This window comes from Octopus sinensis, linkage group LG2 (assembly GCF_006345805.1).
Source record: "Octopus sinensis linkage group LG2, ASM634580v1, whole genome shotgun sequence".
In the NCBI taxonomy this organism is placed as follows: Eukaryota; Metazoa; Mollusca; class Cephalopoda; order Octopoda; family Octopodidae; genus Octopus; species Octopus sinensis.
The window spans coordinates 100,696,148-100,720,799 of NC_042998.1; the positions used below are offsets into that span (position 1 = coordinate 100,696,148).

A 24,652-nucleotide genomic window follows, 5' to 3' on the forward strand; every position below is an offset into this window, starting at 1 on the left:
TGCCTATCTATATGCCAAGATAACCAAATAATTCATTGTTTATTATATAAATTATGTATATATGAAAAGATATAATTTTTTCAGTCAAATGAACCTAAAGGAATTTTGTTGAGCCTAGGAAGAGCCATTATGCCAATATAATTAAGACATGCACTGGTTCAATTCCATGCCTTTATTATTAGTCAATTGGTTTAATATCCAACTAATTAATTGATTGTTTAATTTGTTTGTTGGATATTTAACCAATTGACTAATAATAAAAGAGTGAAATTAAATCAGTGTGTGTGTTAATTATACTGACATAATGACTCTTCCTAGACACAACAGAATTTGTTTCAATACACGGATTCACATAAAGAATCTTGCACTGCAGATACAAAAACGAAGTAGGAACTAAAGAAAATATACAAAAAAGAAAAAGAAAACAAACAAAATTCTAACATATGTTAGAAGAAGAAATGCGATCAAACACCTAAGTTCAGCAGTCATCACTGATACCTTCAACCATCATCAACATATTTTTAAAAAACTTATTTTCTCTTTTGGCATCAGGCTTGAGAGATTGCAAAACAGCATATTTTCAAGCATCTCAATTCTATGTCACTGACCTCTTCTGTGATCAGCATTAGTAACACTAGTAGTATGAGCATGTAAGTCTTGTTGATGAAACTGGTGGTATTTTCTGTTAGACAGTATCTTACATATTTCAGTTAGCTACTTATTTCTTACCTCTGTAGACAACGGCTGCTTTGATTCCACAGTAATGCCACTCAGCCTTGGTTCTCTTACAGTATTTAAATTTGTGCCAGAAAATTCTATATTTATGCCACCACTAGAATAAATAAATAAATAGATATATAAGATGAATTAAAGTAACTAATTATATAAAGAATAAAAAAACAATGTATAAAATAATTTTGGTAAAGAAAAATTAACAAAATATTTAAAAGCTGTATTTTCTCCAAAGAATTCATCATTCCTTCTGGAAGCAATGGAAAAAGAAGAAAAAGAAAGAAAAGATTTGACATTCTGATGGTTGTGATACTCCTGTCTTTTTTCCGTTAGTAGTTTCAGCAGTGATTACTAGGTTACAGACTTGGCTTGCCAGTAATTTACCAACATTATTCTATAGTGTCTGCTACCATTAATCAAGTCTATTAATTAAATATTAAAGTCTTGTTGTTAAAGTGCTATGATACTTCTGACTGACATACAAAAATTCTCTTAAAATATTTATTACATACAGTATCTGGTGAGAATATTTCATCACAAATGTAAAATTTTAAACTTGTCCCTCTTTTTTATTCTTTTATTTGTTTCAGTAATTTGACTGCAGCCATGCTGGAGCACCACCTTTAGTCGAACAAATCGATCCCAGGACTTATTCTTTGGAAGCCTAGTACTTATTCCATCGGACTCTTTTGCTGAACTGCTAAATTACAGGGACATAAACACACCAACATTGGTTGTCAAGCGATGGTGGGGGGGGGGGCAAACATAGACACACAGACTCACACATACGACAGGTTTCTTTCAATTTCCGTCTACCAAATCTATTCACAAGGCTTTGGTCAGCTTGAGGCTATAGTAGAAGACACCTGCCCAATGTGCTGCGCAGTGGGACTGAACCCGGAGCCATGCAGTTGGTAAGCAAGCTACTTACCACACAGCCACTCCTGTGCCTATAGAGAAACAAGATACACTAATTTTTAAGAAGTGGATTCCATAGCTGGATGTAAACATATAAAGAAATTGAAAACAGCATTCAACAGAATACTAGCTTCACAAATAGATTATTATGTATTGATAGTTTGCATTTTAACTGAGTATCCTTTTTCTATCGTTATCATTGTTAATATTACGTTCATTTTTCTGTGCCAATGTTAGTTGTGTATTGGTTCATGATACGGCTGCATTTTACACATATTAGTTCCAGTTCTAGTCCCTGTAAGGTTCAATGTTCTGAAATTTGATCAGACTGTTTCTCTCCAAGAATTACTGATGTAGAATAATTTCTACAATCAGCATTTTCTAATACTAATTCCTTTTGTGATTTCTCTGTTAGCAACCTTCATTCACAATACATATTCAAATATTCTTAAGCCAATACAGTCATTTCTCTTACATATATTTTATGATAGTACAATGTCCTCCAGTCACTTATTCTCTTCAGTTGTCTTTGATAGATAAGCATTACTCATCGGTTTCTTAAGGGCTTTGTCATAAGAGAAAAACCTATGGCCATGATCCTTTTTAGGAAGAGAAGAAGAAAGTTATCCTCAGACTGGATATTTGGCTAGAATGCTTGCAACAGAGTGAATGCTAATAAATACATGGAAGAGCCAAATGGTTGTATTAATCCTTTTGATACGAAAACCACCACCGTTTTAATAGTACAATTCCATTTTAAAGTGATCTAAATTAAAACTTTCTTTCAAAATTTCATGTTAGATTATGTTTCAAACACCAGCTTAACCCTTTCGTTACTGTATTTATTTTGAGATGCTCTCTGTTTCTTTCAATTACTTCAAATATAACAAAGAATTTAGTAAAGTAACTTCGGTATCATTAAGCTAGTGTTAGGAACATAAACTGTGACTAAGGTTTGGTGGAAGATTTTAATTCAAAACTTATGAAAACAAGACATTTGTACTCAGAGCAAGAGCTGGTTTCAGCCGGGTTGGTAACGAAAGGGTTAATAATGGCAAAGAGATAGTATACTAAATTCTTCATTATTTTCAAAATTAATTGAAGCAAAAGCAGTGTATTTCAACAGAAATATGGTAACATGAGGGTTAAACATGGTGGTAGATTAAGTCAATCACCCAAAAAACAGGAACAAATTCTCTGACAGACTTCCACACAATGTTGAGCAAAGTCTACATAAATGGCTTTCATTAACTAGAGGCTAAGGTAGAAGACGCTTTAATGTGCCTTAGAGTAGGATTGAACCCAAAAGTATGTAGTTGAAAGCAGATTTTTCAATCACATAGCCATGCCTGTATCTTTAGTTGTCGAAGCACTGCATCCTTCAAAACTTCCATGCTTCCTGAGATTCGCCAACACTACACCTGATTTTCTCCCCTCCATACACACGCAAGCATGTATCTGACTTATACACTGTTCACTTTCCAGACATTTGTACATTACTGCATATGTTTTATATGCACTTTTGACAAGTTGTGGTGCACCTGAGCACTGTATACAATAATTTCATTATTATTATTATATACATCTTGTTCTTTTCCAATTACTTAAGATTCTTTGCATTCATGGCTTTAAATCATTCATTCAATGTCACAACCTAAATTTTTCCTTTAAATATTTAAAATGAAATTTTAAATGCTTCATACAATCAGTTGACCCTTTCCATGGTGATAATATCTTGTTTCCAGCAGAGTTAGAAATTCATGAAAATTGTTTCCTCTCTTAACTGTAACTATAACACCATCACTCAATCCAACCCCAACTGAATGTAATTAATTTCATGACTCACCTCTGGATGCTGTGTGTTGAGTTAACATGAGAAATTGTTGGGTCTTCTGTATAGGTGAATCCATCAGGTTGCTTCATGTTACTGCCATCAATAATGACTCTTAGGCTGCCTTGACCTAGAAAGTCAACTGACGGTGTTTTGGCAATGATTTCAGTATCTGTTCGTCTGAAAGCAAATGAAAATACACAATTTTATATGAACTTGCTTTAAACTAATTCCAGATAGTATTTTTCTGCTAAATTAGAAATAAATGCACAGCTTATGAAACCAAAGTTTTGTTTGCTGACAAATATAGACTCGGTGTTCTTAGCTTCATGTTCAAAGTTGCAAAAAGAAAATATATCATTTTATGAACACATGCAACATGTACAGAATTTTTGATACCCACAAGTTAGTTTAAGTTATGTGCATATGTTTTGTATGTGTGTATATGAGTTTGTCTACTGCACTGTACTTGAATCTTATATTTAGTTATTTTATTTATTCATTTGTGGAGGCGCAATGGCTTAGTGGTTAGGGCAGCAGACTCACGGTTGTAGGATTGCGGTTTCGATTCCCAGACCGGGTGTTGTGAGTGTTATTGAGTGAAAACACCTAAAGCTGCACGAGGCTCCAGCAAGGGGTGGTGGCGATCCCTGCTGTACCCTTTCACCACAACTTTCTCTCAGTCTTTCTTCTGTTGGCCTGCTCACTTAGCCAGCTGGGTGGCGTCATTTGAAGGCTAAAACAATGTGAAGCGCATTGTGACCAGCGATGTGTAGCAACATCTGATAGCCTGGTTGGTCACGTGATTTATTCGTTTATTTACTTATATAAAAAACAAATGAATAAGTAAATAAACAAACAAATAAAATAACTAAATGAAAGACATGGATACAAATAATGTAGAGCAAACACACACACAAATACAAATGTGTGACGAAAGAGCTTTGACTAAGAAACAAAAATAATAATAAAGCTGAAGCAATGACCAAACATAGAGCGTGTGTTATTTACATTATTTACATTTAATGGATATTTGTCTTCATCTTGTTTGTTGTTAACACAACGTTTTGGCTGATATACCCTCCAGCCTTCATCAGGTGTCTTGGGGAAATTTTGAACCTGGGATCTCATTCCTAAGGTATTTTTTGATGTTTTTATTATTATTATTATTATTATTCAAGTCACTGTCTGGAATCGAACTCGGAATCTTGGGGTTAGTAGCCTGCGCTCTTAACCACTACGCCATATGCTCGTGTTTTTTATATTTTTTTAATTTAAATTTAAAAAATTTTTTTTATTTTTTAAGAGATGAGGAATTATTTACATTTGACAGATATTTGCCCTCATCTTGTTTGATGTTAACACAACGTTTTGGCTGATATATCCTTCAGCCTTCATCAGGTGTCTTGGGGAAATTTCGAACTTGGGTTCTCATTCCTAAGGTATTTTTCATTGTTGTTGTTGCTGTTGTTGTTATTATTATTATTATTATTATTATTATTATTATTATTATTATTATTATTCAGGTCACTGCCTGGAATCAAACTCAGAATCTTGGGGTTAGTAGCCCGCGCTCTTAACCACTATGCCATTTGTCCAGGGTTATAGAATGGGCCACTGGGAGTAGGAAGGTGAATGTGGCAACAGTGACTGATGACAGACTGACAATTTAGTAATATTATCAAACATTGCAAGTCACATGGCAGTGTAACTCAATTTTATTACTGATAGAGGGATTAAAAAAATAAAGGGAGGGATTACCTCATGGGAGAGTGGCATCACCTGATTTACTAACTTCAATGCCCTCAAATCTTACAAAAAAAAAGAAAGAATGTATATAAATATCAAAGAGAATTGATTCTAATACTTACTTTACAATTGTGAAATTTCTTGACGCTATCATAACAGTTGCAGAAGATCCAATATTTAGCTTGGTTCCAGTGATAGTACATTTTGTGCCACCAGATTTAGGTCCAAATTTTGGAGTAAAATTATAGATTTCTGGCTTCTGTAATTTATGAAAAAGATGATAATAACAATGAAAACAAGGTGACTAAAAGCTCGAATAGTGAAATATAAATGATTTCTTTTGAGTAGGAACAAAAGGGGTAGAATTTACACTACCCCATGGTCCTTGGGTAACATTAAGAAAGTCTATTCCATGGCATTTAGATATCAAAGACTGGTTGTCAAATCATCTGGGATTATTAACTTGAGATGATCTAGCATCTTATTCTGCAGAAAATGTATCTCTTGTCTACATCTTAATGTCATGAAATCAAGACTAAGACTTTTATGCTTCTATCAAGTGGTGGAGTCAATATAAGTGACCAATCTTAAGGCTGTGAACTGGAAGAATCGTTAGCACTGGAATTTTGTCTGTCTTTACATTCTAAGTTCAAATTCCACTTGAGGTTGACTTTGTTCTTCGTTCTTTGGGGTTGATAAAATAAGGACCAGTTGAGCATTGGTGTCTATGTAATTGACTTACCCATCCCCTGAAATTGCTAGATTTGTGCCAAAATTTGAAACCAATATGACTGACTAACCTTTCCCCGCAAATTTCACGCCTTTGTAAGAAACTATTATTAAGAGCAGTGGATTGACATAATCATAAGAGTATCAGCGAAAAGTACCTTGTGGTATCTACTTTGACTTTTTATATTCTAAGTACAGCTTCTACTAAAGCCATCTTTGCTTTCATTCTTTCAGGTTTGATAAAGTAAAAGTCAAGTCCTAGGGTTGATTTAACTGAATAAGCCTTACCCCAAAATTTCTGGCAATAACGTTTGTAACCCAAACTATTGAAGAAGCTTCTATGTAGCTGCTTAATATGCAAGAAATTGCACCCAAATCTCCCTCAAACTGCACACTGCTGTCTTAAAGACAGGACACATAAGGTAGTACACAAAATCATGGGGTGGTTATGGCTGGAACATCTTGACTGTAGGTCTGTTTGATCAGAGTCAACAGAGTCAAAACAGTGACATATCCATTAACCCTCTAAAGCAGTAGGCTGTGAAAGTACTGAAGAAGACATTGTAACCAATGTATAAGACTGTACATCATGTGACTAGTTAGAAATTACAATTAAATCTCTCTCAAATTGCACCTCACCATCTTAAAAACTGAGAAGTTACTCAGAATATTACCATTCTAAAATGAGGGATACCCTGTCTAGATCCATTTACAAGAGTTAGTTTAAGCTGAACAGGAGAAACAATTATTAAGAAAACTTGTTTTTTATCAATCTTTATTTTATTGATCTGTTCCTAAATCCATTCTTTCATTTCATCACAGTGGTATTGTGATAATTTTAATTGGTTTAATCATGACAGTGATGATCATCAGCATCACCATCATTTAATGTCCATTGTCAATGCTAGCATAGGATGGATGGTTTGATTAGGGCTTATAAGCTGAGGGGCTGTATCAGATTCCAGTCTCATTTGGCATGGTTTCTATGGCTGGATGCCCTTCCTAATGCCTACCACTCAGAGTATAATGGGTGCTTTTATGTAACGGTTACATGACACTGGCATTGGCACGGTGCTTTTTATGTGCCACTGGTATGAGTGCCAGTTATGTGACACCAGCATCAGCCACATTGCTTCCATGATGATGATCATTATCATCATCACTATTTTTCTTATCATCTCATATTCTTATCACTAGCATTCTTTTCATCTTACCAGCAACTTTAATTTTCAGAATTTTAGTGTAAATCAGAAATGATTAGTCTTCATCTAATGTGGATATTCAGAACAAGAATATACATTGATACTGAGGATAAATTCCAAAAGGGGAAAAATCAAGGAATATGTCTCTATATTATGGGTATACGTACATAGAAATAGAAAAATTCGTCGCTGCTATTTTGTCCATTGATGTTTGGTTGATTTGACACTTTACTGAGTGCTTTTGCTGTTACGTGAATACTGCTTACATTATCTTTCTGCTTCTGAGTCAGGCATTTAATCCTGAAATTATATATAACAAAAGAAAAAGGTAAAGCCATTCAAGTGAAAGATATTAAAACACGTGAGTTGTCATTGTTTAGCCGTGAGTTAACTCTGACCAACAAGTATATGAACACAGACATTCTAGACCAGTGGTTTTCAAAGTGGGTGGTACTGCCTCCAATGGGGCTTTAGGTATATTGAAGTGGGTGTTAGGCTTTAGGGGTTGGTGGGGTAACATAATTAACATGCTAAATTTTATCAATACTAGTAATTATATCACTACTAGTAATGATTATTAAAATAAAATGAGAAATAAGTAGTGTGTTGTTATTTCTAGCAGGTTGAGCAATTGTGTAGAATTAACATAGTTGCTTGACCTGCTGTATCAGGTTGAGTAAAAAGTAAGTAACGTTTGGTACCATGAAGAATTTGTAGCGGATTTTTGCAGTGTTTTGAATTTTTTTGAAACATTTTTTGCATTTGTCAGATAATACAGACATAGACTTGCACAAATGCATCAATAAATTAACATTGATATTTTTTCACTGTTGTTACAATCATCTGAAATGGAACTGTCAAAATGCGATATTCGAGCAATTTTGCTATTCAACTTCAAAAAATGACATAAAGCAGCTGAAACTGCTCGCGATATCAATGAAACAATTGGTGAGGAAATGACCAGTGAGTGGTCAGCTCGAATATGGCTTAAACGATTTTGCAGTGTAAACCTGATCCTTCAAGATGGTGAGCATAGTGGACACCCATCTGTCATCGATGATGATCAATTAAAGACAGTCATTGAAACAGATCCACAGAAAACCACTTGAGAAATGGCAAAAGAACTTCAAGTTAGCCAGAAAACTGCTGGCAACCATTTGCATGCGAATGGGAAATAAAAAAAAAAACTCGACAAATAGGTATCACATGATTTAAATGAAAATCAGAAAATGTGCAAATATGAAATTTGCTTGTTGCTTCTTCTCCATAACCAGACCGATCCATTTCTTGACCGTATTGTAACTTGCAATGAAAAGAGGATTCTGTACAATAATAAAAGATGTTCTTTGCAGTGGTTGGACCAAAATGAAGCACTGAAGACCTTCCCTAAACCTGAGCTCTTCAAAAAGAGGGTTATGATGACTGTTTAGTGGTGTACTGCTGGACTTATCCACTATAACTTCTTAAAACCTGACAAAAACCATTACTGCAGAAACATATTGCCATGAAATTACCAAAATGAACGAAAAACTGCTACTCCTCCACCCCAGACTGGTCAACAGAAGAGGGCTAATCATTCTTCATGACAATGCTTGACCACACGTTTCACTTATGATGCTCCAAATATACACAAATATATACATGCATGTATATGCTCTGAGTGCTGAAACAGCTACTCAACCACTCAAATGTGGAAGTGATATAAGGCCTTTGATAAAGTCGATCATGAAATGACATGTCACAAACTGCGTGATCTCGGCATAGTTGGAAAATTGGGAGATAGCTTCATGACTTTCTAAAGGATAGAAGGCAGTGGGTAGTAGCCAATGGGGCCACCTCCAATGACACACAAATAGTGAGTGGTGTTCCACAAAAGCACTGTTCTGATGGCTCTCTCAGACATGCCCTCAGTCACACAGAGAGCCATAATCACAAGTTATGCAGATGATACAAAATTTTCACAGGGAATACAGAACCCTGAAGACACTATGCACCTGCAATATGAGCTGGATGAAATATACAAGTGGGCTGAAAAGAATAGCATGCAGTTTAATGCTGAAAAGTTTCAAGCCTTGTGCTATCCGCATGCAAAACTAAATGTAATACCCATTAAATACACTGGACCTGGAGGGATTGCAATCAAAGAAGCACAGTTAGTGTGAGACCTGGACATTTACATGAGTAATGATGCATCCTTCCATGTGCATGTTGCTAAATTAGCAATGAAATGCAGGCGGCTGACCGGATGAATTCTTAGAACTTTTAGAACAAGAGATCAAGAAACCATGATGGTCCTCTAGAGGACACTTGTCCTAAGCCACTTTGACTATTGCTCTCAGCTATGGTCACTAACCAGTGTCAAATTAATCTCAGAACTTGAGGCAATCCAACGAAGCTACATGAAGAAGATAGCCTCTATGCAGCATATATACTACTGGGAAAGACTCAAGAGATTAAGACTATCCCTTAGAGCATAGGCAAGAAAGATATGCCATAATATACATCTGGAAGATCTTGGAAGGACTTGTCTCAAACTTTGGCATGGAGAGTTACACAAATACTAGAACTGACTACCACTGCATAGTGCCAAGGACTCCAAATTTGCCATCAAGATATAGGACAAGATACTGGGCTATATAGAACCACAGCTCTTCAATATCCTCCTGAAGGACCTGAGAGACCTGCATGGGGTGGATGTAGGTGTCTTCAAAACAAAGTTGGACCTCTTACTGTCAAGTGTCCCAAATGAACCAGCTTTGCAGCAGGAGGTGCAGATGAGGGCAGCGGCATCAAACTCCCTTATGCACCAAATGTCAATTACTAAAAAGCATTCATGAAGTATGTAGCAACACCAAATGGCAGTGCCCCAGCATGGCCACAGCTTGTGTGCTGAAATTGCATCATATCTGTGCTCTTATTGTACTGAACTGAATGTATATATACAGATATATATGTATATATGAATACATATATATATATATATATATAATATATATATATATATATATATATATAAATCTATATATATGCATGCATATATGCGTACACATATATATATACGTACATGTATACATATACATAAAAGAAGAAAAGCAGCTGGAAATATACCACTTGTGCTGACCTGTAATCCTCATACTTGCAACTTCTGTGGGCTCCTTTGCAAATCATTGGCAGGACTCAAATTTCACATTCAACATAAACGTTATGACTGACAAAGAAAGTGCAGGTTGTCAGATCCTCATACATCAAAACTGATGGGAGAGTCCATCATATGCATGTGTGTGTGTATGGATGTGTGCATGCATGGGTGTGAATGTGTGCTACTGTCTCCTTGCCTTGACATTGTGTGATAGCTGCATATGAGTGTCATTGTCATTACAGTGCTCTTCATGACGAAATTTTCTGTGGAAACATGACAGGTCATGGTGAAATATTACCTTGTCTGGAAACAGGTGAAGGTTTGTGACCGGAAGGGCATCTATGTTTAGAAAATATGCCTTAACAAATTCTGTCTAACTTAAGCAAGCATTGAAAAGTGAACATTAAAACAATGATGAGATCTAAATCCTGCTAGTTTTTTCTTTATTAAGTTCCAGGTCTTTACAATTTCTACTCATCTAATGACAACAATAACAAATAAAGTGGAAACTCATATAAGCTTACATTGTCTCGTTATATTGTAGTACAGTACATTCTTTGTCTTTGATATGGACCTGAATGTGAGCATTTTCATCATTTTTATTGGTGAAATAATCACCTTTGATGGTCAAGACTGTTTTGCCCTCAAATGGACCGGATTTTGGATAAATCTAAGAAAATTGAAAACAAAAAAATTTCTTTTAAAATAAGTTCTTAGTTTATGCAAGTATTAATTGTATAGTTCTAAAAACTTAGATGTTTGTATCTAATCTTTAGGGTAGATGCCATCATTTAGAGTGACAGACATAAGTAGAGGAAGTCAGTAGAATTAGGCAGTGTATTCCAGCTCAGGGTGCTAATACTCACACAGAGTAGTAAAATACATTTTAGAGGGCACTGGAAATTAAATTAACCCTTTAGCATGTAGATTGCTCATATCTAGCCTAAGTTTTCTATTTTTTATGTTCAAATCGACTAGATCCAGCATCTCACATCTACTCTACAATGTCATTCTAAAATGAAATTTCTTCGAAATGATTAATTTTTTTTTAATGTGAATAAATAAGTATTACATTTGATCGGTAATCTGAATGCTAAAGGGTTAAACATTACCTTCATTTGAATACTAATATGGCAAATTTAAGGTGGGGTGCTGGACTGACAAAAAAGTTAGGCACTGCTGGACTAAATGATTTAACACAATATTAGTGGATAAGGGCAGTAAACTGGTACTGTTAATTCTTTATTCACCAAACAACTCTCTACAAATACATCAATTTGCATACTTACATTATCAATTGTAACTCAGTTACAATTATACATATACATATATACACACATATATACATATATATATATATATATATATATATATATATATATATATATTATATATATATATATACGTATATAATATACTTCACAATGCTTCACCAAAACTACATTTTAATGCATACATACATACATACATACATACATATATATATATATATATATATATATATATATATATATATGTATATCATCATCATCATCATGACTTGAACTTTCTTTACATGCACTGCCCTCCATCACCTAATCAATTAATAAAAAGTTTAAAATATATGTATATAAAGAAGGAAAAAAAAAAGATGATTCTTACAGATGTTATAACAGGTTTACAGAAATCGGGATACCATGCAATTTCCTTGCATGCAGAGTGTGTTGTGCACTTATTCTTACACCAGCCACATTTTATAACATCGTTTGCTGTTACACAGGTTCGACAACTTGAATAAACACTACAGGAGACGAGTGGAAATCGAGTCACCTGAAATATAATAATAAAAAAGAGAAGTAGTCATTTTCAAACATAAATAAATGAATAAATATTTAATATCTTTAATTAGCAGTCCAACAACTGTTCATCATCACCATCATCATCATCATCATCATCATCATCATCATCATCATCATCATCATCATCGTTTAACGTCTGCTTTCCATGCTAGCGTGGGTTGGACGTTTTGACTAGGGTCTGGGAAGCCAGGAGGCTGCACCAGGGTCCAGTCTGCTCTGGCAGAGTTTCTACAGCTGGATGCCCTTCCTAACGCCAATCACTCTGTGAGCATAGTGGGTGCTTTTTACATGCCAGGCGAGGCTGGCAACAGCCACGATCGGTTGGTGCTTTTATTGGATATCAATGGATATCAATAAAATAAGTAAGAAACTAAAATAAGTTCTGTGACTGATATGATCACTTAAACCTTTGAAGGGGAGTCTCAGCATAGCCGTGGCTCAATGTCTGAAACCATTAAAAGTATAAAGTAGAGTGTATGTGTGTGTGTGTGTGTGTGCTGTACAATCAAGTAAAGGAATGAAAGAATGTGTATATGATTGAGTATACTATTCAACCTATGTATCATTTTAAAGAAAATGACACATTAGATAAAGTAGTCTTACTTACCGCTAAAGAAATGGTACAGGCAGAGATAGAATACCTTTGATCAAAGGTTCACTCAATCACAGCTGACCTTGGGGCAATCAATACAACCAATAGCAGTAACATTGGCATGTAGTTAAAAAGTTCATCTCACAAATATGTAGTTTCACTTTTGATTCTACTGTTTCATATCATTTCTACTTGGTACACAACACAGATTTCAAGCTATGTTTTTTGACTGGTTGTAAGTGCCGTACATTTACTAAACTAGTTCTCATTGTGAAGGAGGGCTACCACTACCATTTAACGTCCACTTTCCATGCTGGCATGAGTTAGATGGTTTGACTAACACTGATAAGCTGGAGAGCTGCACCAGGTTCCAGTCTGATTATTTGGCATGGTTTCTACAGCTAGGTGCCCTTCCCAATGCCAACCATTCTGAGAGTATAATGGGTGCTTTTTACGTGCTACTAGCATGGGTGCTATTTACATGAAACTGGGAATGGACACAACTACGGTTTCACTTGGCTTGACAAGTCTTTTCAAATACAGAATATCGTCAAGGTCCTGGTCACTTGTCATCACCTCCATGAGACCCAGTATTCAAAGATCATGTTTCATCACCTCATCCCTCGACTCCATGAGGCCCAATATTCACAGATCCTTTTGCAGATCATGCAACAGCCATGATTACAATTTCACAAGTGCCATTTACATGACTCCAGTAACGGTCACGATTATGATTTCACTTGGCTTGATGAGTCTATGTAACTGAATATTTGAGAAGTTAGAAATATTGTTGGTTGAATTGCTGAAGTGTAAGAGAAACTACACTGTCCAGACCAGTAGTCATCAAGAGGTAACAATTTCACAATGTTTGCTAGAGCTGATGGCATTAGTTTTGTATCACATGTCCTTGGATTTTTGAGCACATAGAAGTGGTTGAAGAAGAATTTTTCTGATAACAGAAATTAAATAATCTCTGAGCTCCTACCTCTGCTGGTAACAAAGGGCCTCTTGCTTGGAGTGAAAGACAGACTGTATGATGCCTGTGTGCAAACAGCCATGCTACACAGCAGTAAAACATGGGCTGTGACTGCTGAAAACATGTGTAGCCTTGAAAGAAATGAAACTAGTATGTTCCACTGGATGTGTAATGTCAGTGTGCATACATGATAGAGTGTAAGCACCCCAAAAGAAAAGTTGGACACAAAAAGCATCAGATTTGGCATGCAAGAGAGATGACTGTGCTGGTATGGTCATGTGTTGCATATGGATGTGGACAATTGTGTGAAGTATCACACTCTAACAGTGGAGGGAACCTGTGGAAGAGGTAGACCCAGGAAGACATGGTATGAGGTGGTGAAGCACAACCTTTGAACAATGGGACTCACAGAGGTAATGACATGTGGCTGAGACCTTTGGAGATATACTGTGCTTGAGAAGACCCGGCAAGCCATGAGATTGTAGTCGTGGCTAATGACAGTGTTGTATAATTTGGCCTGTTTAAAAGTACCCTTCAAGATGCCGTGCTTGTGAAAACCTGTTGAAATGAGTGAAATTGTAGTTGTGGCCAATGCCAGTTGGCACCTGTGCCAATGGCAAATAAATAGCAACATTTGAATGTGGCTGATGCCAGTGGCGCCTGGCCAGCACCTGTGCCAGTGCCATGTAAAAAAGCATCATTCAAGCATAACTGATGCCAGTGCTGCCTCACTGGCGCCTGTGCCAGTGACATGCAAAAAGCACCATTTGAGCATGGTTGATGCCAGTACTGCCCGACTGGCTCCTGTGCCAGTGGAATGTAAAAAGAACACACTACACTCTTGGAGTGGTTGACATTAGGAAAGGTATCCAGCTGTAGAAACCTTACTAAAACAGATTGGAGCATGGTGCAGCCTCCCGCTTGTTAATCCTCAGTCAAACCGTCCAACCCATGCTAGCATGGAAAGTGAACATTAAACGAGGATGATGATGATGATGATGATGATGGTCCTGAAATACTGCTGACTGTTTTAATATTTAAAACCTTTTGGCTTAGCAAAGCCTACAGTTTTGTGACATAAGTATGAAATGGTTTTATTGATGGTTTTTGGAAGGGCTCCAGTCTTAGGTACTTAAGGTTTGCTAGGAAATCTACTGATCTTCCAGCTAATTTGTCTGAAAACTTAAAGGACAAGAATTGAATTGGTGTGCCTTCTGGTCTGAAAGGGTAGGTTCTCTTAAAACAAGACACTCCAGGACTTGCTACAATTTTTTTGACAACAATGCCCATGTTGACAAATACGAACAGACTTAGCTGGTGTGTAGTGGACACAGCTTCAGCCATTCACCAAATATTATCTGACTGATTGTGCATGTACCTTATGTGCATGAAACTTCAAATAGCAATTGAGTGAATCCTCAGCAGGATTTGAACACAGAAATGTGAGGCTACAAACTTGATATAACATATCATGACTAATGCTGTGTTATTTGCATTGACACAATCCCTTTGATATTTGTCACCTCTAGACCAATAAATATTGCGACTTTTATCAGATGATTCACTGAAAATGTGTGACATTCACAAAAACTGGATTAATAGGTAGGTAATTAGAGTATGAGTTAACTAAGTGTGCCAATATGGAAATTACCTTAGAACCACTTAGCACATAAGCTGTTTTGTTCCCTATTAATTCGAGGTCCCTTTCAATTGGATGACCACTTCCTTCACTCACATCATAATCCATTACAATGTGAAACATATTTTCTGGAGTAGTTTTTCTCTGAAAGGAAAAAAAAAATGGCTTAAGTTTTGACAATAACTTCAGATAGTCAATGAACAGATGAATAGGTAGATTAAGGACTTCAGAAAAAGATTTGATTCTTGATTGATTTACATTCCACTTTTACTATCCTTCAAGTGAGTCACTGTTGGAGTTCTTATGTGATCACTCTAACTGCTAGAAATAGCAGTAAAAAAGCCCTGCAAAAGAACTCAGAAGGTTGGACCTCCAACCAGGCTTTTCACAATACCCTTAAGACCAGGGTTTCAATAAGATCTGTGAGCAATTCAAAATACTTGTAGTTTTGTAACTATACATGATAGAACTAAATTGCACTCTCACTTTATAGACATCCTGTATATGTGTTTGTGTGTGTGTGCGCATGTGTTTGTTCTCCATCACTACTTGACAACCACTGCTGGTTTGCTTATGTTCCCATAACACAGCAGTTCCACAAAAAGCGACCAATAAAATAAGTACCAAGTTTAAAAAAATTACTGGGGTCAATTCAGCCAACTAAAAATTCTTCAAGGCTGTGCCCCAGCATGACCACAGTCTAATGACCGAAACAAGCATAAGATAAAAAGATAACTGAATGATAAAAACATTTTCTTTTTTTAATTTTAAAAAAAGAATTATCATTGTCATCTTCCTTTTTTTATGTCTGCCTCTCTTACATAAGCATGCGTTGGATGAGACTTGAAATGAGGTAGTATTCTACAACCAGATGTTCTTCCTATTTCTTTATTACCCACAAGGGGCTAAACATAGAGGGGACAAACAAGGACAGACAAACGGATTAAGTTGATTAGATCGACCCCAGTGCGAACTGGTACTTAATTTATCGACCCCAAAAGGATGAAAGGCAAAGTCGACCTCGGCAGAATTTGAACTCAGAACGTAGCGGCAGACAAAATACCGCTAAACATTTCACCCACCGTGCTAACGTTTCTGCCAGCTCACCGCCTTACAACCAGATGTTCTTCCTATCATTGACTTACTTGTTTCCAGGTTAGGTACTTATTCCCGTGGAATTTCAAACAAACTGCATAGAAGCTGGACAAGATTTTATAGAAAATGTGCTTGATCAACAAGAGCCACTGGAGAGAAGAAAGGAAAGGAAAAAGAAACAAAACTTACAATTTTCAGTAAATGACCATCTTTTGTTCCAAGAAGATAAACTGGGCGGTGCTCCGCGGTATAGAGTTGTATAGCAGTTATGTAAGTGGATAGATTGAATGAAGCTGACTCTGCCATCGGCATTTTTCTAGAAATGTACACGTTGTCAGCAATACCACATGTTTCCTCTGTGATACCATCGTGCGCCTGTTAAACAGAAAGATATCGGTTTCTGAATCAAGAAAAATGATAGACAGGAAGATAATGTAAAAACATAACAGTGGTGGTATGAATGATGAGGATGATGATGATGATGATGATGATGATGAGGAGGAGGAAACTGAGTGGCACTCTGGGCAAGTGTATTTTACTATTGTCCCAGGTTGAGTAAAACTTTATGAATGTGGTAAATGGAAAAAGACTATTGCATGTGCACGTGTGTGTGTGTGTGTGTGTGTGTGTGTATACATGTATATGTATGTTCATGTATCACTGAATGTCTGTGTTTGTTTACATCTCCCTTCTACAAAAGTTGTAACATATGAGCAGTGTTATTGCCAATTTTCCAGTCAACAAATCATCCTCTTGCTTTGTCTTCAAAGCTATATAGAAAAACAGATAAAAGTTAGCTGCAGCAAGAGCATTCAACTCTCTCTTTTACTCTTTACTCTTTTACTTGTTTCAGTCATTTGATTGTGGTCATGCTGGAGCACCGCCTTTAGTCGAGCAAATCGACCCCAAGACTTATACTTTGTAAGCCTAGTACTTATTCTATTGGTCTCTTTTGCTGAACCGCTAAGTTAAAGGGACGTAAACACACCAGCATTGGTTGTCAAGCGATGTTGAGGGGTGGGGACAAAACCAGACACACAAACATATACACACACATACATATATATATATATATGCATATATATGGCGAGCTGGCAGAAACGTTAGCATGCCAGGCAAAATGTGTAGCTGTATTTCGTCTGTATTTCATCCTTTCTGGGTCAATAAATAAAGTACCAGTTTCGCACTGGGGTCTATGTAATCGACTGTCAAGGGACAGATTAAAACTATAGCCTCCAAATAGAATTGGTTCTTAAAATGGGTTTTTTCAGTTTCCATCTACCAAATTTCAATCTCAAGATTTTGGTCATCCTGAGGTTATAGGAAAAAATATTTTCTCAAAAAGCTGTGCAGTGATATTGAACTAAAAAAAACCTTGTAATGCAAAAGGGAAACTGCTGAAGCACTCACCTATTCTTGTGCCTATGTTATAGCTGTCACACTACATAAGTTAATGCTATTCATCAACTGCATTGATTTTATTAATCTAGGATGATCATTCGATGATTTTCCAAATATACCTACTAAATCTTTCTACCACACTGGTTTATGAATGATGGACTGCATGCATGTGGTGGGGTCCTTGATGTAGGAGTTTCAGAGTTTTGAGGATAGTGGAACCACTACCTATCCATTATTGTTCCCAGATCTACTCTGACCCAGAGTAGTAGCAACTGCTAGGGTTCCAGCTATGGGTTGACTAGCATGTTTGCTTATGAGTAGATGGAGTTTGTCAGCCTGAAAGACAGTCTTCTAGGAGAGGAAAACTCTGATGTAAAACTACTGCTTCCATGTGAGCTGATGCAAACAAGGTGGATCTTGATTACATCTGAGAAATCTCATAGCCCACTGCAACCATCCTAACCAGATACAGTATGTTCCGAATCCCAGTAGTGCTGCTGGTGAAGGTGGGTGGCCAAGCACATGGGGCTTGTGATCACAACACATAGTCCACCCTAAGCAAACTCATGTGAAGGCCATCTGCAGTTTGAACAATGAACTTCTCTGTGCCTTTCTTTAAGTCCAGTAGCGATGGTAAACCAGGTAATGGGGACAGGTTTGGTCAGCAAGAAACCCCTAGTCTCAAGCCACATCCTGGTAGATTTTTACTCATCAAGATGGAGAGGCTCAGTCACTTGCTACAGATCTACTACTTGGATACAAGTTGATGACGCTGTTCACCTTCCATGCTGGTATATATATATATATATATATATATATATATATACATATATATATATATGTATATATGTATATATATATATATATATATATATATATATATATATAATATATATATATATGCATTTTCGTTGATTTTTCATATTTTACCCTTACATTTCCACGTGTATTTTATATTTTCTTTTCGTAACATATTTCTACTATATATATACTTTATTTTAAGCAGCAGAAAATTCAACAAAATCTGTTACTCTGAGTTTCTCGTTGCCGTTCATCAGACAGTTTTTGCTAGAATGGAACTGATATATCAGTTCCATTCTAGCAAAAACTGTCTGATGAACGGCAACGAGAAACTCAGAGTAACAGATTTTGTTGAATTTTCTGCTGCTTAAAATAAAGCATATTACTCTACCACTGGTATTTGAGTACTCTTTTTTCCACCTTGTTTCACATTTATGTGTTTACTCCGGTACTATATATATATATATATATATATATATATATGCCCCTCAGCCAACCATTATATCGGCCTATGCCCCTCAGCCAGGGCTACCCGATGGACAGAAAGACAGTTTCTATGACACCCTACTGCAGACCACCTCATCGACGAACGACAGGGACCTTCTCTTTGTGGCTGGTGATTTCAATGGGCATGTTGGACGACATGCTGGGGGCTTCCATGGCGTACATGGAGGCTACGGTTATGGTTCCCGCAACGAGGAGGGAACCAGGCTGCTGGAGTTCTGCGATGCGAATAGTCTTATGGTCTGCAACACTAACTTCAGGAAACCAACAAGCCACCTGGTCACCTACCGATCGGGCCGGCATACTAGCCAAATCGACTACATCCTTGCCAGAAAAAGGGAAAGATGGCTGCTTAAAAATGCCAAAACCTTCCCAGGCGAAGAATGCACCCCACAACATAGACTGGTAGTTAGTGACTTTAGGATCAGGACTAAGAGGGCGACTAGAAGACGACCAACATGGAGAAGAAGGGTCTGGAAGCTTAAAGCCCCTGCGAATGGACAGAGATTTAGAGATATGTTACTTGAAGCCTTTGACGAAGTGGAAGGGGGTATAGCTACACATGGGGTAGAAGACAACTGGACGTTTCTGAGGGACAACCTGCTGAAAGCCGCTGACCAGATCTGTGGCTGGTGCAAAGTCCCCTTAAGACCCAAAATAACGTGGTGGTGGAACAATATTGTTGACAGGGCTATTAGACAAAAGAAACAGGCTTGGAAGGCCTGGAAGAACGGTGGTAGCAGGGAAGGGTATCAGACTGCCAGAAGGGAAGCTAGGAGACAGGTCTATCTAGCCAGAGGGGAAGCAGATAAGAGAAAATTTGCCAATGTCCTGCGCCGTGAGGATGAAAGACTTGAGGTATTTCGTGTTGCAAGACAGTGTGTGAGAGAGAATCGTGATGTGGTAGGAGAGAAATGTGTTCGCATGGAGGATGGTTCACTTGCGCTAAATGAGGATGCAAAGAGAGAAGCTTGGAGACGCCACTATGAAAGGTTACTGAATGAGGAAAATGAATGGGATAAAGAGAGTCTGCCGAATGTTGACCCTACAGAGGGACCAGCTATCCGAGTTGATAGTTCCGTGGTAGCTAAGGCAATTAGAAGCATGAAGACAGGGAAAGCCCCAGGCCCATCAGGAATTACTGCAGAGATGCTCAAAATATCTGGCAGTGTCGGCTATAACCTAGTCACCCGTATAGTCAACCAGGTGATACACGAAGGAGTCATACCCAATGACTGGTGCAGCAGCATACTAGTCAACTGCTACAAAGGTAAAGGTGATGCCCTAGATACAAATAATTACAGAGGTATCAAGCTGTTGGATCAAGTAATGAAGGTTACGGAGAGGGTCATAGCCCAACTAATCAGAGAGAGAGTTAGTTTAGATGAGATGCAGTTTGGGTTCGTGCCAGGAAAAAGTACCACTGATGCTATATTCCTGGTAAGGCAGCTGCAGGAGAAATACCTAGCCAAAGATAAGCCCCTGTACCTGGCTTTCGTTGACATGGAGAAAGCTTTTGATAGGGTCCCCCGATCCCTTATCTGGTGGTCAATGAGGAAACTAGGGATAGATGAATGGCTGGTGAGGACTGTGCAAGCCATGTACAGAGATGCCGTAAGTAAGGTTAGGGTTGGCAACATGTACACAGAAGAATTCAAAGTAGAGGTTGGGGTCCACCAGGGTTCAGTACTCAGCCCCCTCCTATTTATCATAGTATTCCAGGCAATTACGGAGGAATTCAAGACAGGCTGTCCCTGGGAGCTCCTCTACGCTGACGACCTTGCTCTTATTGCTGGGTCACTATCAGAACTGGAGGAGAAGTTCCAGGTGTGGAAGGAGGGTTTAGAATCAAGGGGCCTTAGAGTCAACCTAGCTAAAACCAAAGTACTAATAAGTAGAAAGGTAGACAATCCACAAATATCTTCAGGAAGATGGCCCTGCTCGATCTGTAGAAAAGGTGTAGGTAGAAACTCTATAAGATGTACCCAGTGTAAGCTATGGACACATAAGAGGTGCAGCAATGTCAAAGGTAGGCTAACTGGGAAGATAGTTTTTGTATGTGGCAGATGCTCGGGAGCATTAACCTCCGAAAATCTGCAGAAAACAACTTCCGTCACTTTCCAGGGGGAAAAACTAGAAGTAGTTGATAGCTTCCGTTATCTAGGTGACCAAGTCAGTAGTGGGGGTGGGTGCGCTGAAAGTGTAACTGCTAGAATAAGAATAGCCTGGGCAAAGTTTAGGGAGCTCTTACCTCTGCTGGTGACTAAAGGCCTCTCGCTCAGAGTAAAAGGCAGACTGTATGATGCGTGTGTACGAACAGCCATGCTACATGGCAGCGAAACATGGGCTGTGACTGCTGAGGACATGCGTAAGCTCGTGAGGAATGAAGCCAGTATGCTCCGATGGATGTGTAATGTCAGTGTACATACTCGACAGAGCGTTAGCACCTTGAGAGAAATGTTGTACCTAAGAAGCATCAGTTGTGGTGTGCAAGAGAGACGATTGCGCTGGTATGGTCATGTGGCGAGAATGGATGAAGATAGGTGTGTGAGAAAGTGCCAATCCCTAGCAGTTGAGGGAACCCGTGGAAGAGGTAGACCCAGGAAAACCTGGGACGAGGTGGTGAAGCACGACCTTCGAACTTTAGGCCTCACTGAGGAAATGACCAGAGACCGAGACCTTTGGAAATATTCTGTACGTGAGAAGACCAGGCAGGACAAGTGAGCCCAGCCCACTTATGAATGCCTTTCCTCCCTTGGACACAAAGACCGGTTGAGGCAAGCGAAGTCGATATAGAACCTCATCCGACGACAGACACCCATCCCAACCCCCCATGCTTGCGAAGACATGTTGGGGCAAGCGAAATCGAAACCGAATTGAACCAGCCAGGATCCCTGGCCTGGTGGTACGTAAAAAGCACTATCCGACTCGGGGCCGTGGCACGTAAAATACTCCAATGCGACCGTACGACAGGCACCCATGCCAACCCCCTTTGCTTGTGAAGACATGTTGGGGCAAGCGAAATCGAAATCGAATTGAACCAGCCAGGATCCCTGGTCTGGTGGTACGTAAAAAGCACTATCCGACTCGTGGCCGTGGCACGTAAAATACTCCAATGCGACCGTACGACAGGCACCCTTGCCAACCCCCTTTGCTTGTGAAGACATGTTGGGGCAAGCGAAATCGAAATCGAATTGAACCAGCCAGGATCCCTGGTCTGGTGGTACGTAAAAAGCACTATCCGACTCGTGGCCGATGCCAGCACCGCCTCGACTGGCTTCCGTGCCGGTGGCACATAAAATACACCAATCTGACCGTGGCCGTTGCCAGCCCCGCCTGGCACCTGTGCAGGTGGCACGTAAAAAGCACCCACTACACTCACGGAGTGGTTGGTGTTAGGAAGGGCATCCAGCTGTAGAAACATTGCCAAATTAGACTGGAGCCTGGTGCAGCCTTCTGGCTTCCCAGAACCCCGGTCGAACCGTCCAACCCATGCTAGCATGGAGAACGGACGTTAAACGACGATGATGATGATGATGATGATATATATATATATATACATACACATACACATGCATATGTACAGATGTAGCTGGGTAGTTTAAGAAGCTTGCTTCTCAACCAAGTTATCTTGGGTTCAGCGCTACTGTGCAGCATCTTAGGCAAGTATCTTCTATAATGCTAGACCAGTGTTTCCCAACCTTTTTTCTGCTGCCTCACTTAATAACAAAAAATATGGTACCCATCAACATTTTTTCTTTGAATATAGAAACACAATTTTTAATTCAATTACCTGGCTGACAGATACCTCATCTCATTTAGTGAGAACCCTGTGCCTGGTGCATATGGTATAGATCCTTGATTTGAGGAGGCAATTTTATTAACTTCAGCCATAAATCACAAGCTGGTTTCTCTTGCTTCCAGCAAATTGTCAACTGCATTGAATCCACATTTAACCAACATAGATGAAGGAAAATGAATCAATAGTTCTCTTACTGATGTAGAGATGTTGGGGGTATTTTCTTTCAACCTTGTTACTTAGCCACATATTTGTACCTTTCAATTTAAACAAAGTCTTCATTGATTCTGATTACTCTTCTTGGTATTGAACTGCAGCATCAGAAATGTCAATCAGCAGTGGTTAACTAAGAGAGAAAATTCATTGCCTTCAAATCACAAAATCTGTCATTGAAGTCCTTTATTAAGATATTCAAATAGTCAATAATTACAGTGACAGCGTCATTCGTTATCTCACATTTACTCAACCAGTATAACTGACTGACATAGCTACTGACACACTTGATCACAGCTCATAGAATCTCATTAAGACTTAATGAGAGTTTTCTTGGCGTATGATGCAATGGACAATCAAAATGTTTGGATTTTCATCCTTCATTATTTTTAAGTATCCCGATTTCTTGCCCATCATAGCAGGTGCACCATCTGCTGCACATGACAGTAAGTTTTCTTTTGGTATTTTGTTTGCATCCAAATAATGTTTGATGAGTCTTCTTCTTACTTTGTCTACTCATCTTAAAAAGGGCTGACACAAATCTAAGAAAACGATGAAGCGATGGAGATGATGATTTTTGTGCAGTGTAGAAAGAAAGGGATTTGAAGCATCAATCAGCAATAGTGAGTGGAGTTGACTGCTGCTTTTATATATGCTTGACACTGGACAACAGATATTGAAACAAAGAAACAAATGCCTAACGTACACAGATCCCTCACTTCGTATGTTGATTGGTTGTAGCTACATTGATTCCCATACCTTAAGTATAAATATTGCATGGCGATGTTTGTTTTAATTTCAATGTCCAAAGATAAGCTTAGGGTTGAGTAGGATATAATTTGAAGAGATTTGTTTGCTATCTTTATCAACTTCAATGACTACATAGAGGGCTCTCTATGCAGTCATTGTAGTGTACTTGTGTGTGAGTTGTTGACATCCAAATAAGCTTTTTTCAAATATAGTACAGGATGTTTGTATGTAGCAGATATGTGATCAGTACTTTAATCTGAGTAGCATTTCAACTTTGAAGAAGTTCTACAACTCATCAGATTTGAAAAGAAAGAATTTGGGATGCACTTTCCACAGAGTCATTTACATGAAGTCATCATTATTGACTATGATCATTACATTGTGTCTTTGTGTTTTTGAAGGCGACTAGCTTGTCACACCTCCCATTAAGGATGTTTACAAACTCTTTGTTCATGGAAAAGATTCATGTCTGAATTTTAGATGCCTAGGTTGCATATAGAAGACACCTATATATATGAAATGCTAAGAGTGTATAAAAGGTGCAATCACAAGCATGTGGATAGGAATAAGAGCAAATAGGTTATTACTGTATAAAAGGAGGAATGTCAGGTATATAACTGGATGTTATGTTATATTAAAATTTATGGAACATGTGTCAGAGAGAGAACAGTCAATGTATTCAGGAGTAGAACAGTTTCAGTCAGATAGATGAGAAATGGAGAAGTCCAAAAAAAATAGGGGAGC

The 24,652-nt window shown here is 38.1% G+C and overlaps 1 protein-coding gene across 3 annotated transcripts in view; it reads right to left on the reverse strand.

The window, feature by feature from the left end:
- LOC115222585 (hepatocyte growth factor receptor) overlaps positions 1 to 24,652 on the reverse strand; it is a 200,496-nt gene that overhangs the window by 37,102 nt on the left and 138,742 nt on the right. For all 3 annotated transcript variants that reach the window (XR_004997123.1, XM_036498684.1, XM_029792881.2), the window contains exons 4-11: positions 16,630 to 16,815; positions 15,358 to 15,489; positions 11,942 to 12,109; positions 10,825 to 10,970; positions 7,329 to 7,461; positions 5,353 to 5,489; positions 3,497 to 3,661; positions 730 to 832 (exon numbers count right to left, since the gene is read on the reverse strand). Coding sequence is in view for 2 of the 3 variants with exons in the window: in XM_036498684.1 (XP_036354577.1) it covers positions 730 to 832; positions 3,497 to 3,661; positions 5,353 to 5,489; positions 7,329 to 7,461; positions 10,825 to 10,970; positions 11,942 to 12,109; positions 15,358 to 15,489; positions 16,630 to 16,815 (1,170 nt within the window). In the remaining variant the exon portion in view is untranslated. The remainder of the gene's footprint in view (positions 1 to 729; positions 833 to 3,496; positions 3,662 to 5,352; positions 5,490 to 7,328; positions 7,462 to 10,824; positions 10,971 to 11,941; positions 12,110 to 15,357; positions 15,490 to 16,629; positions 16,816 to 24,652) is intronic.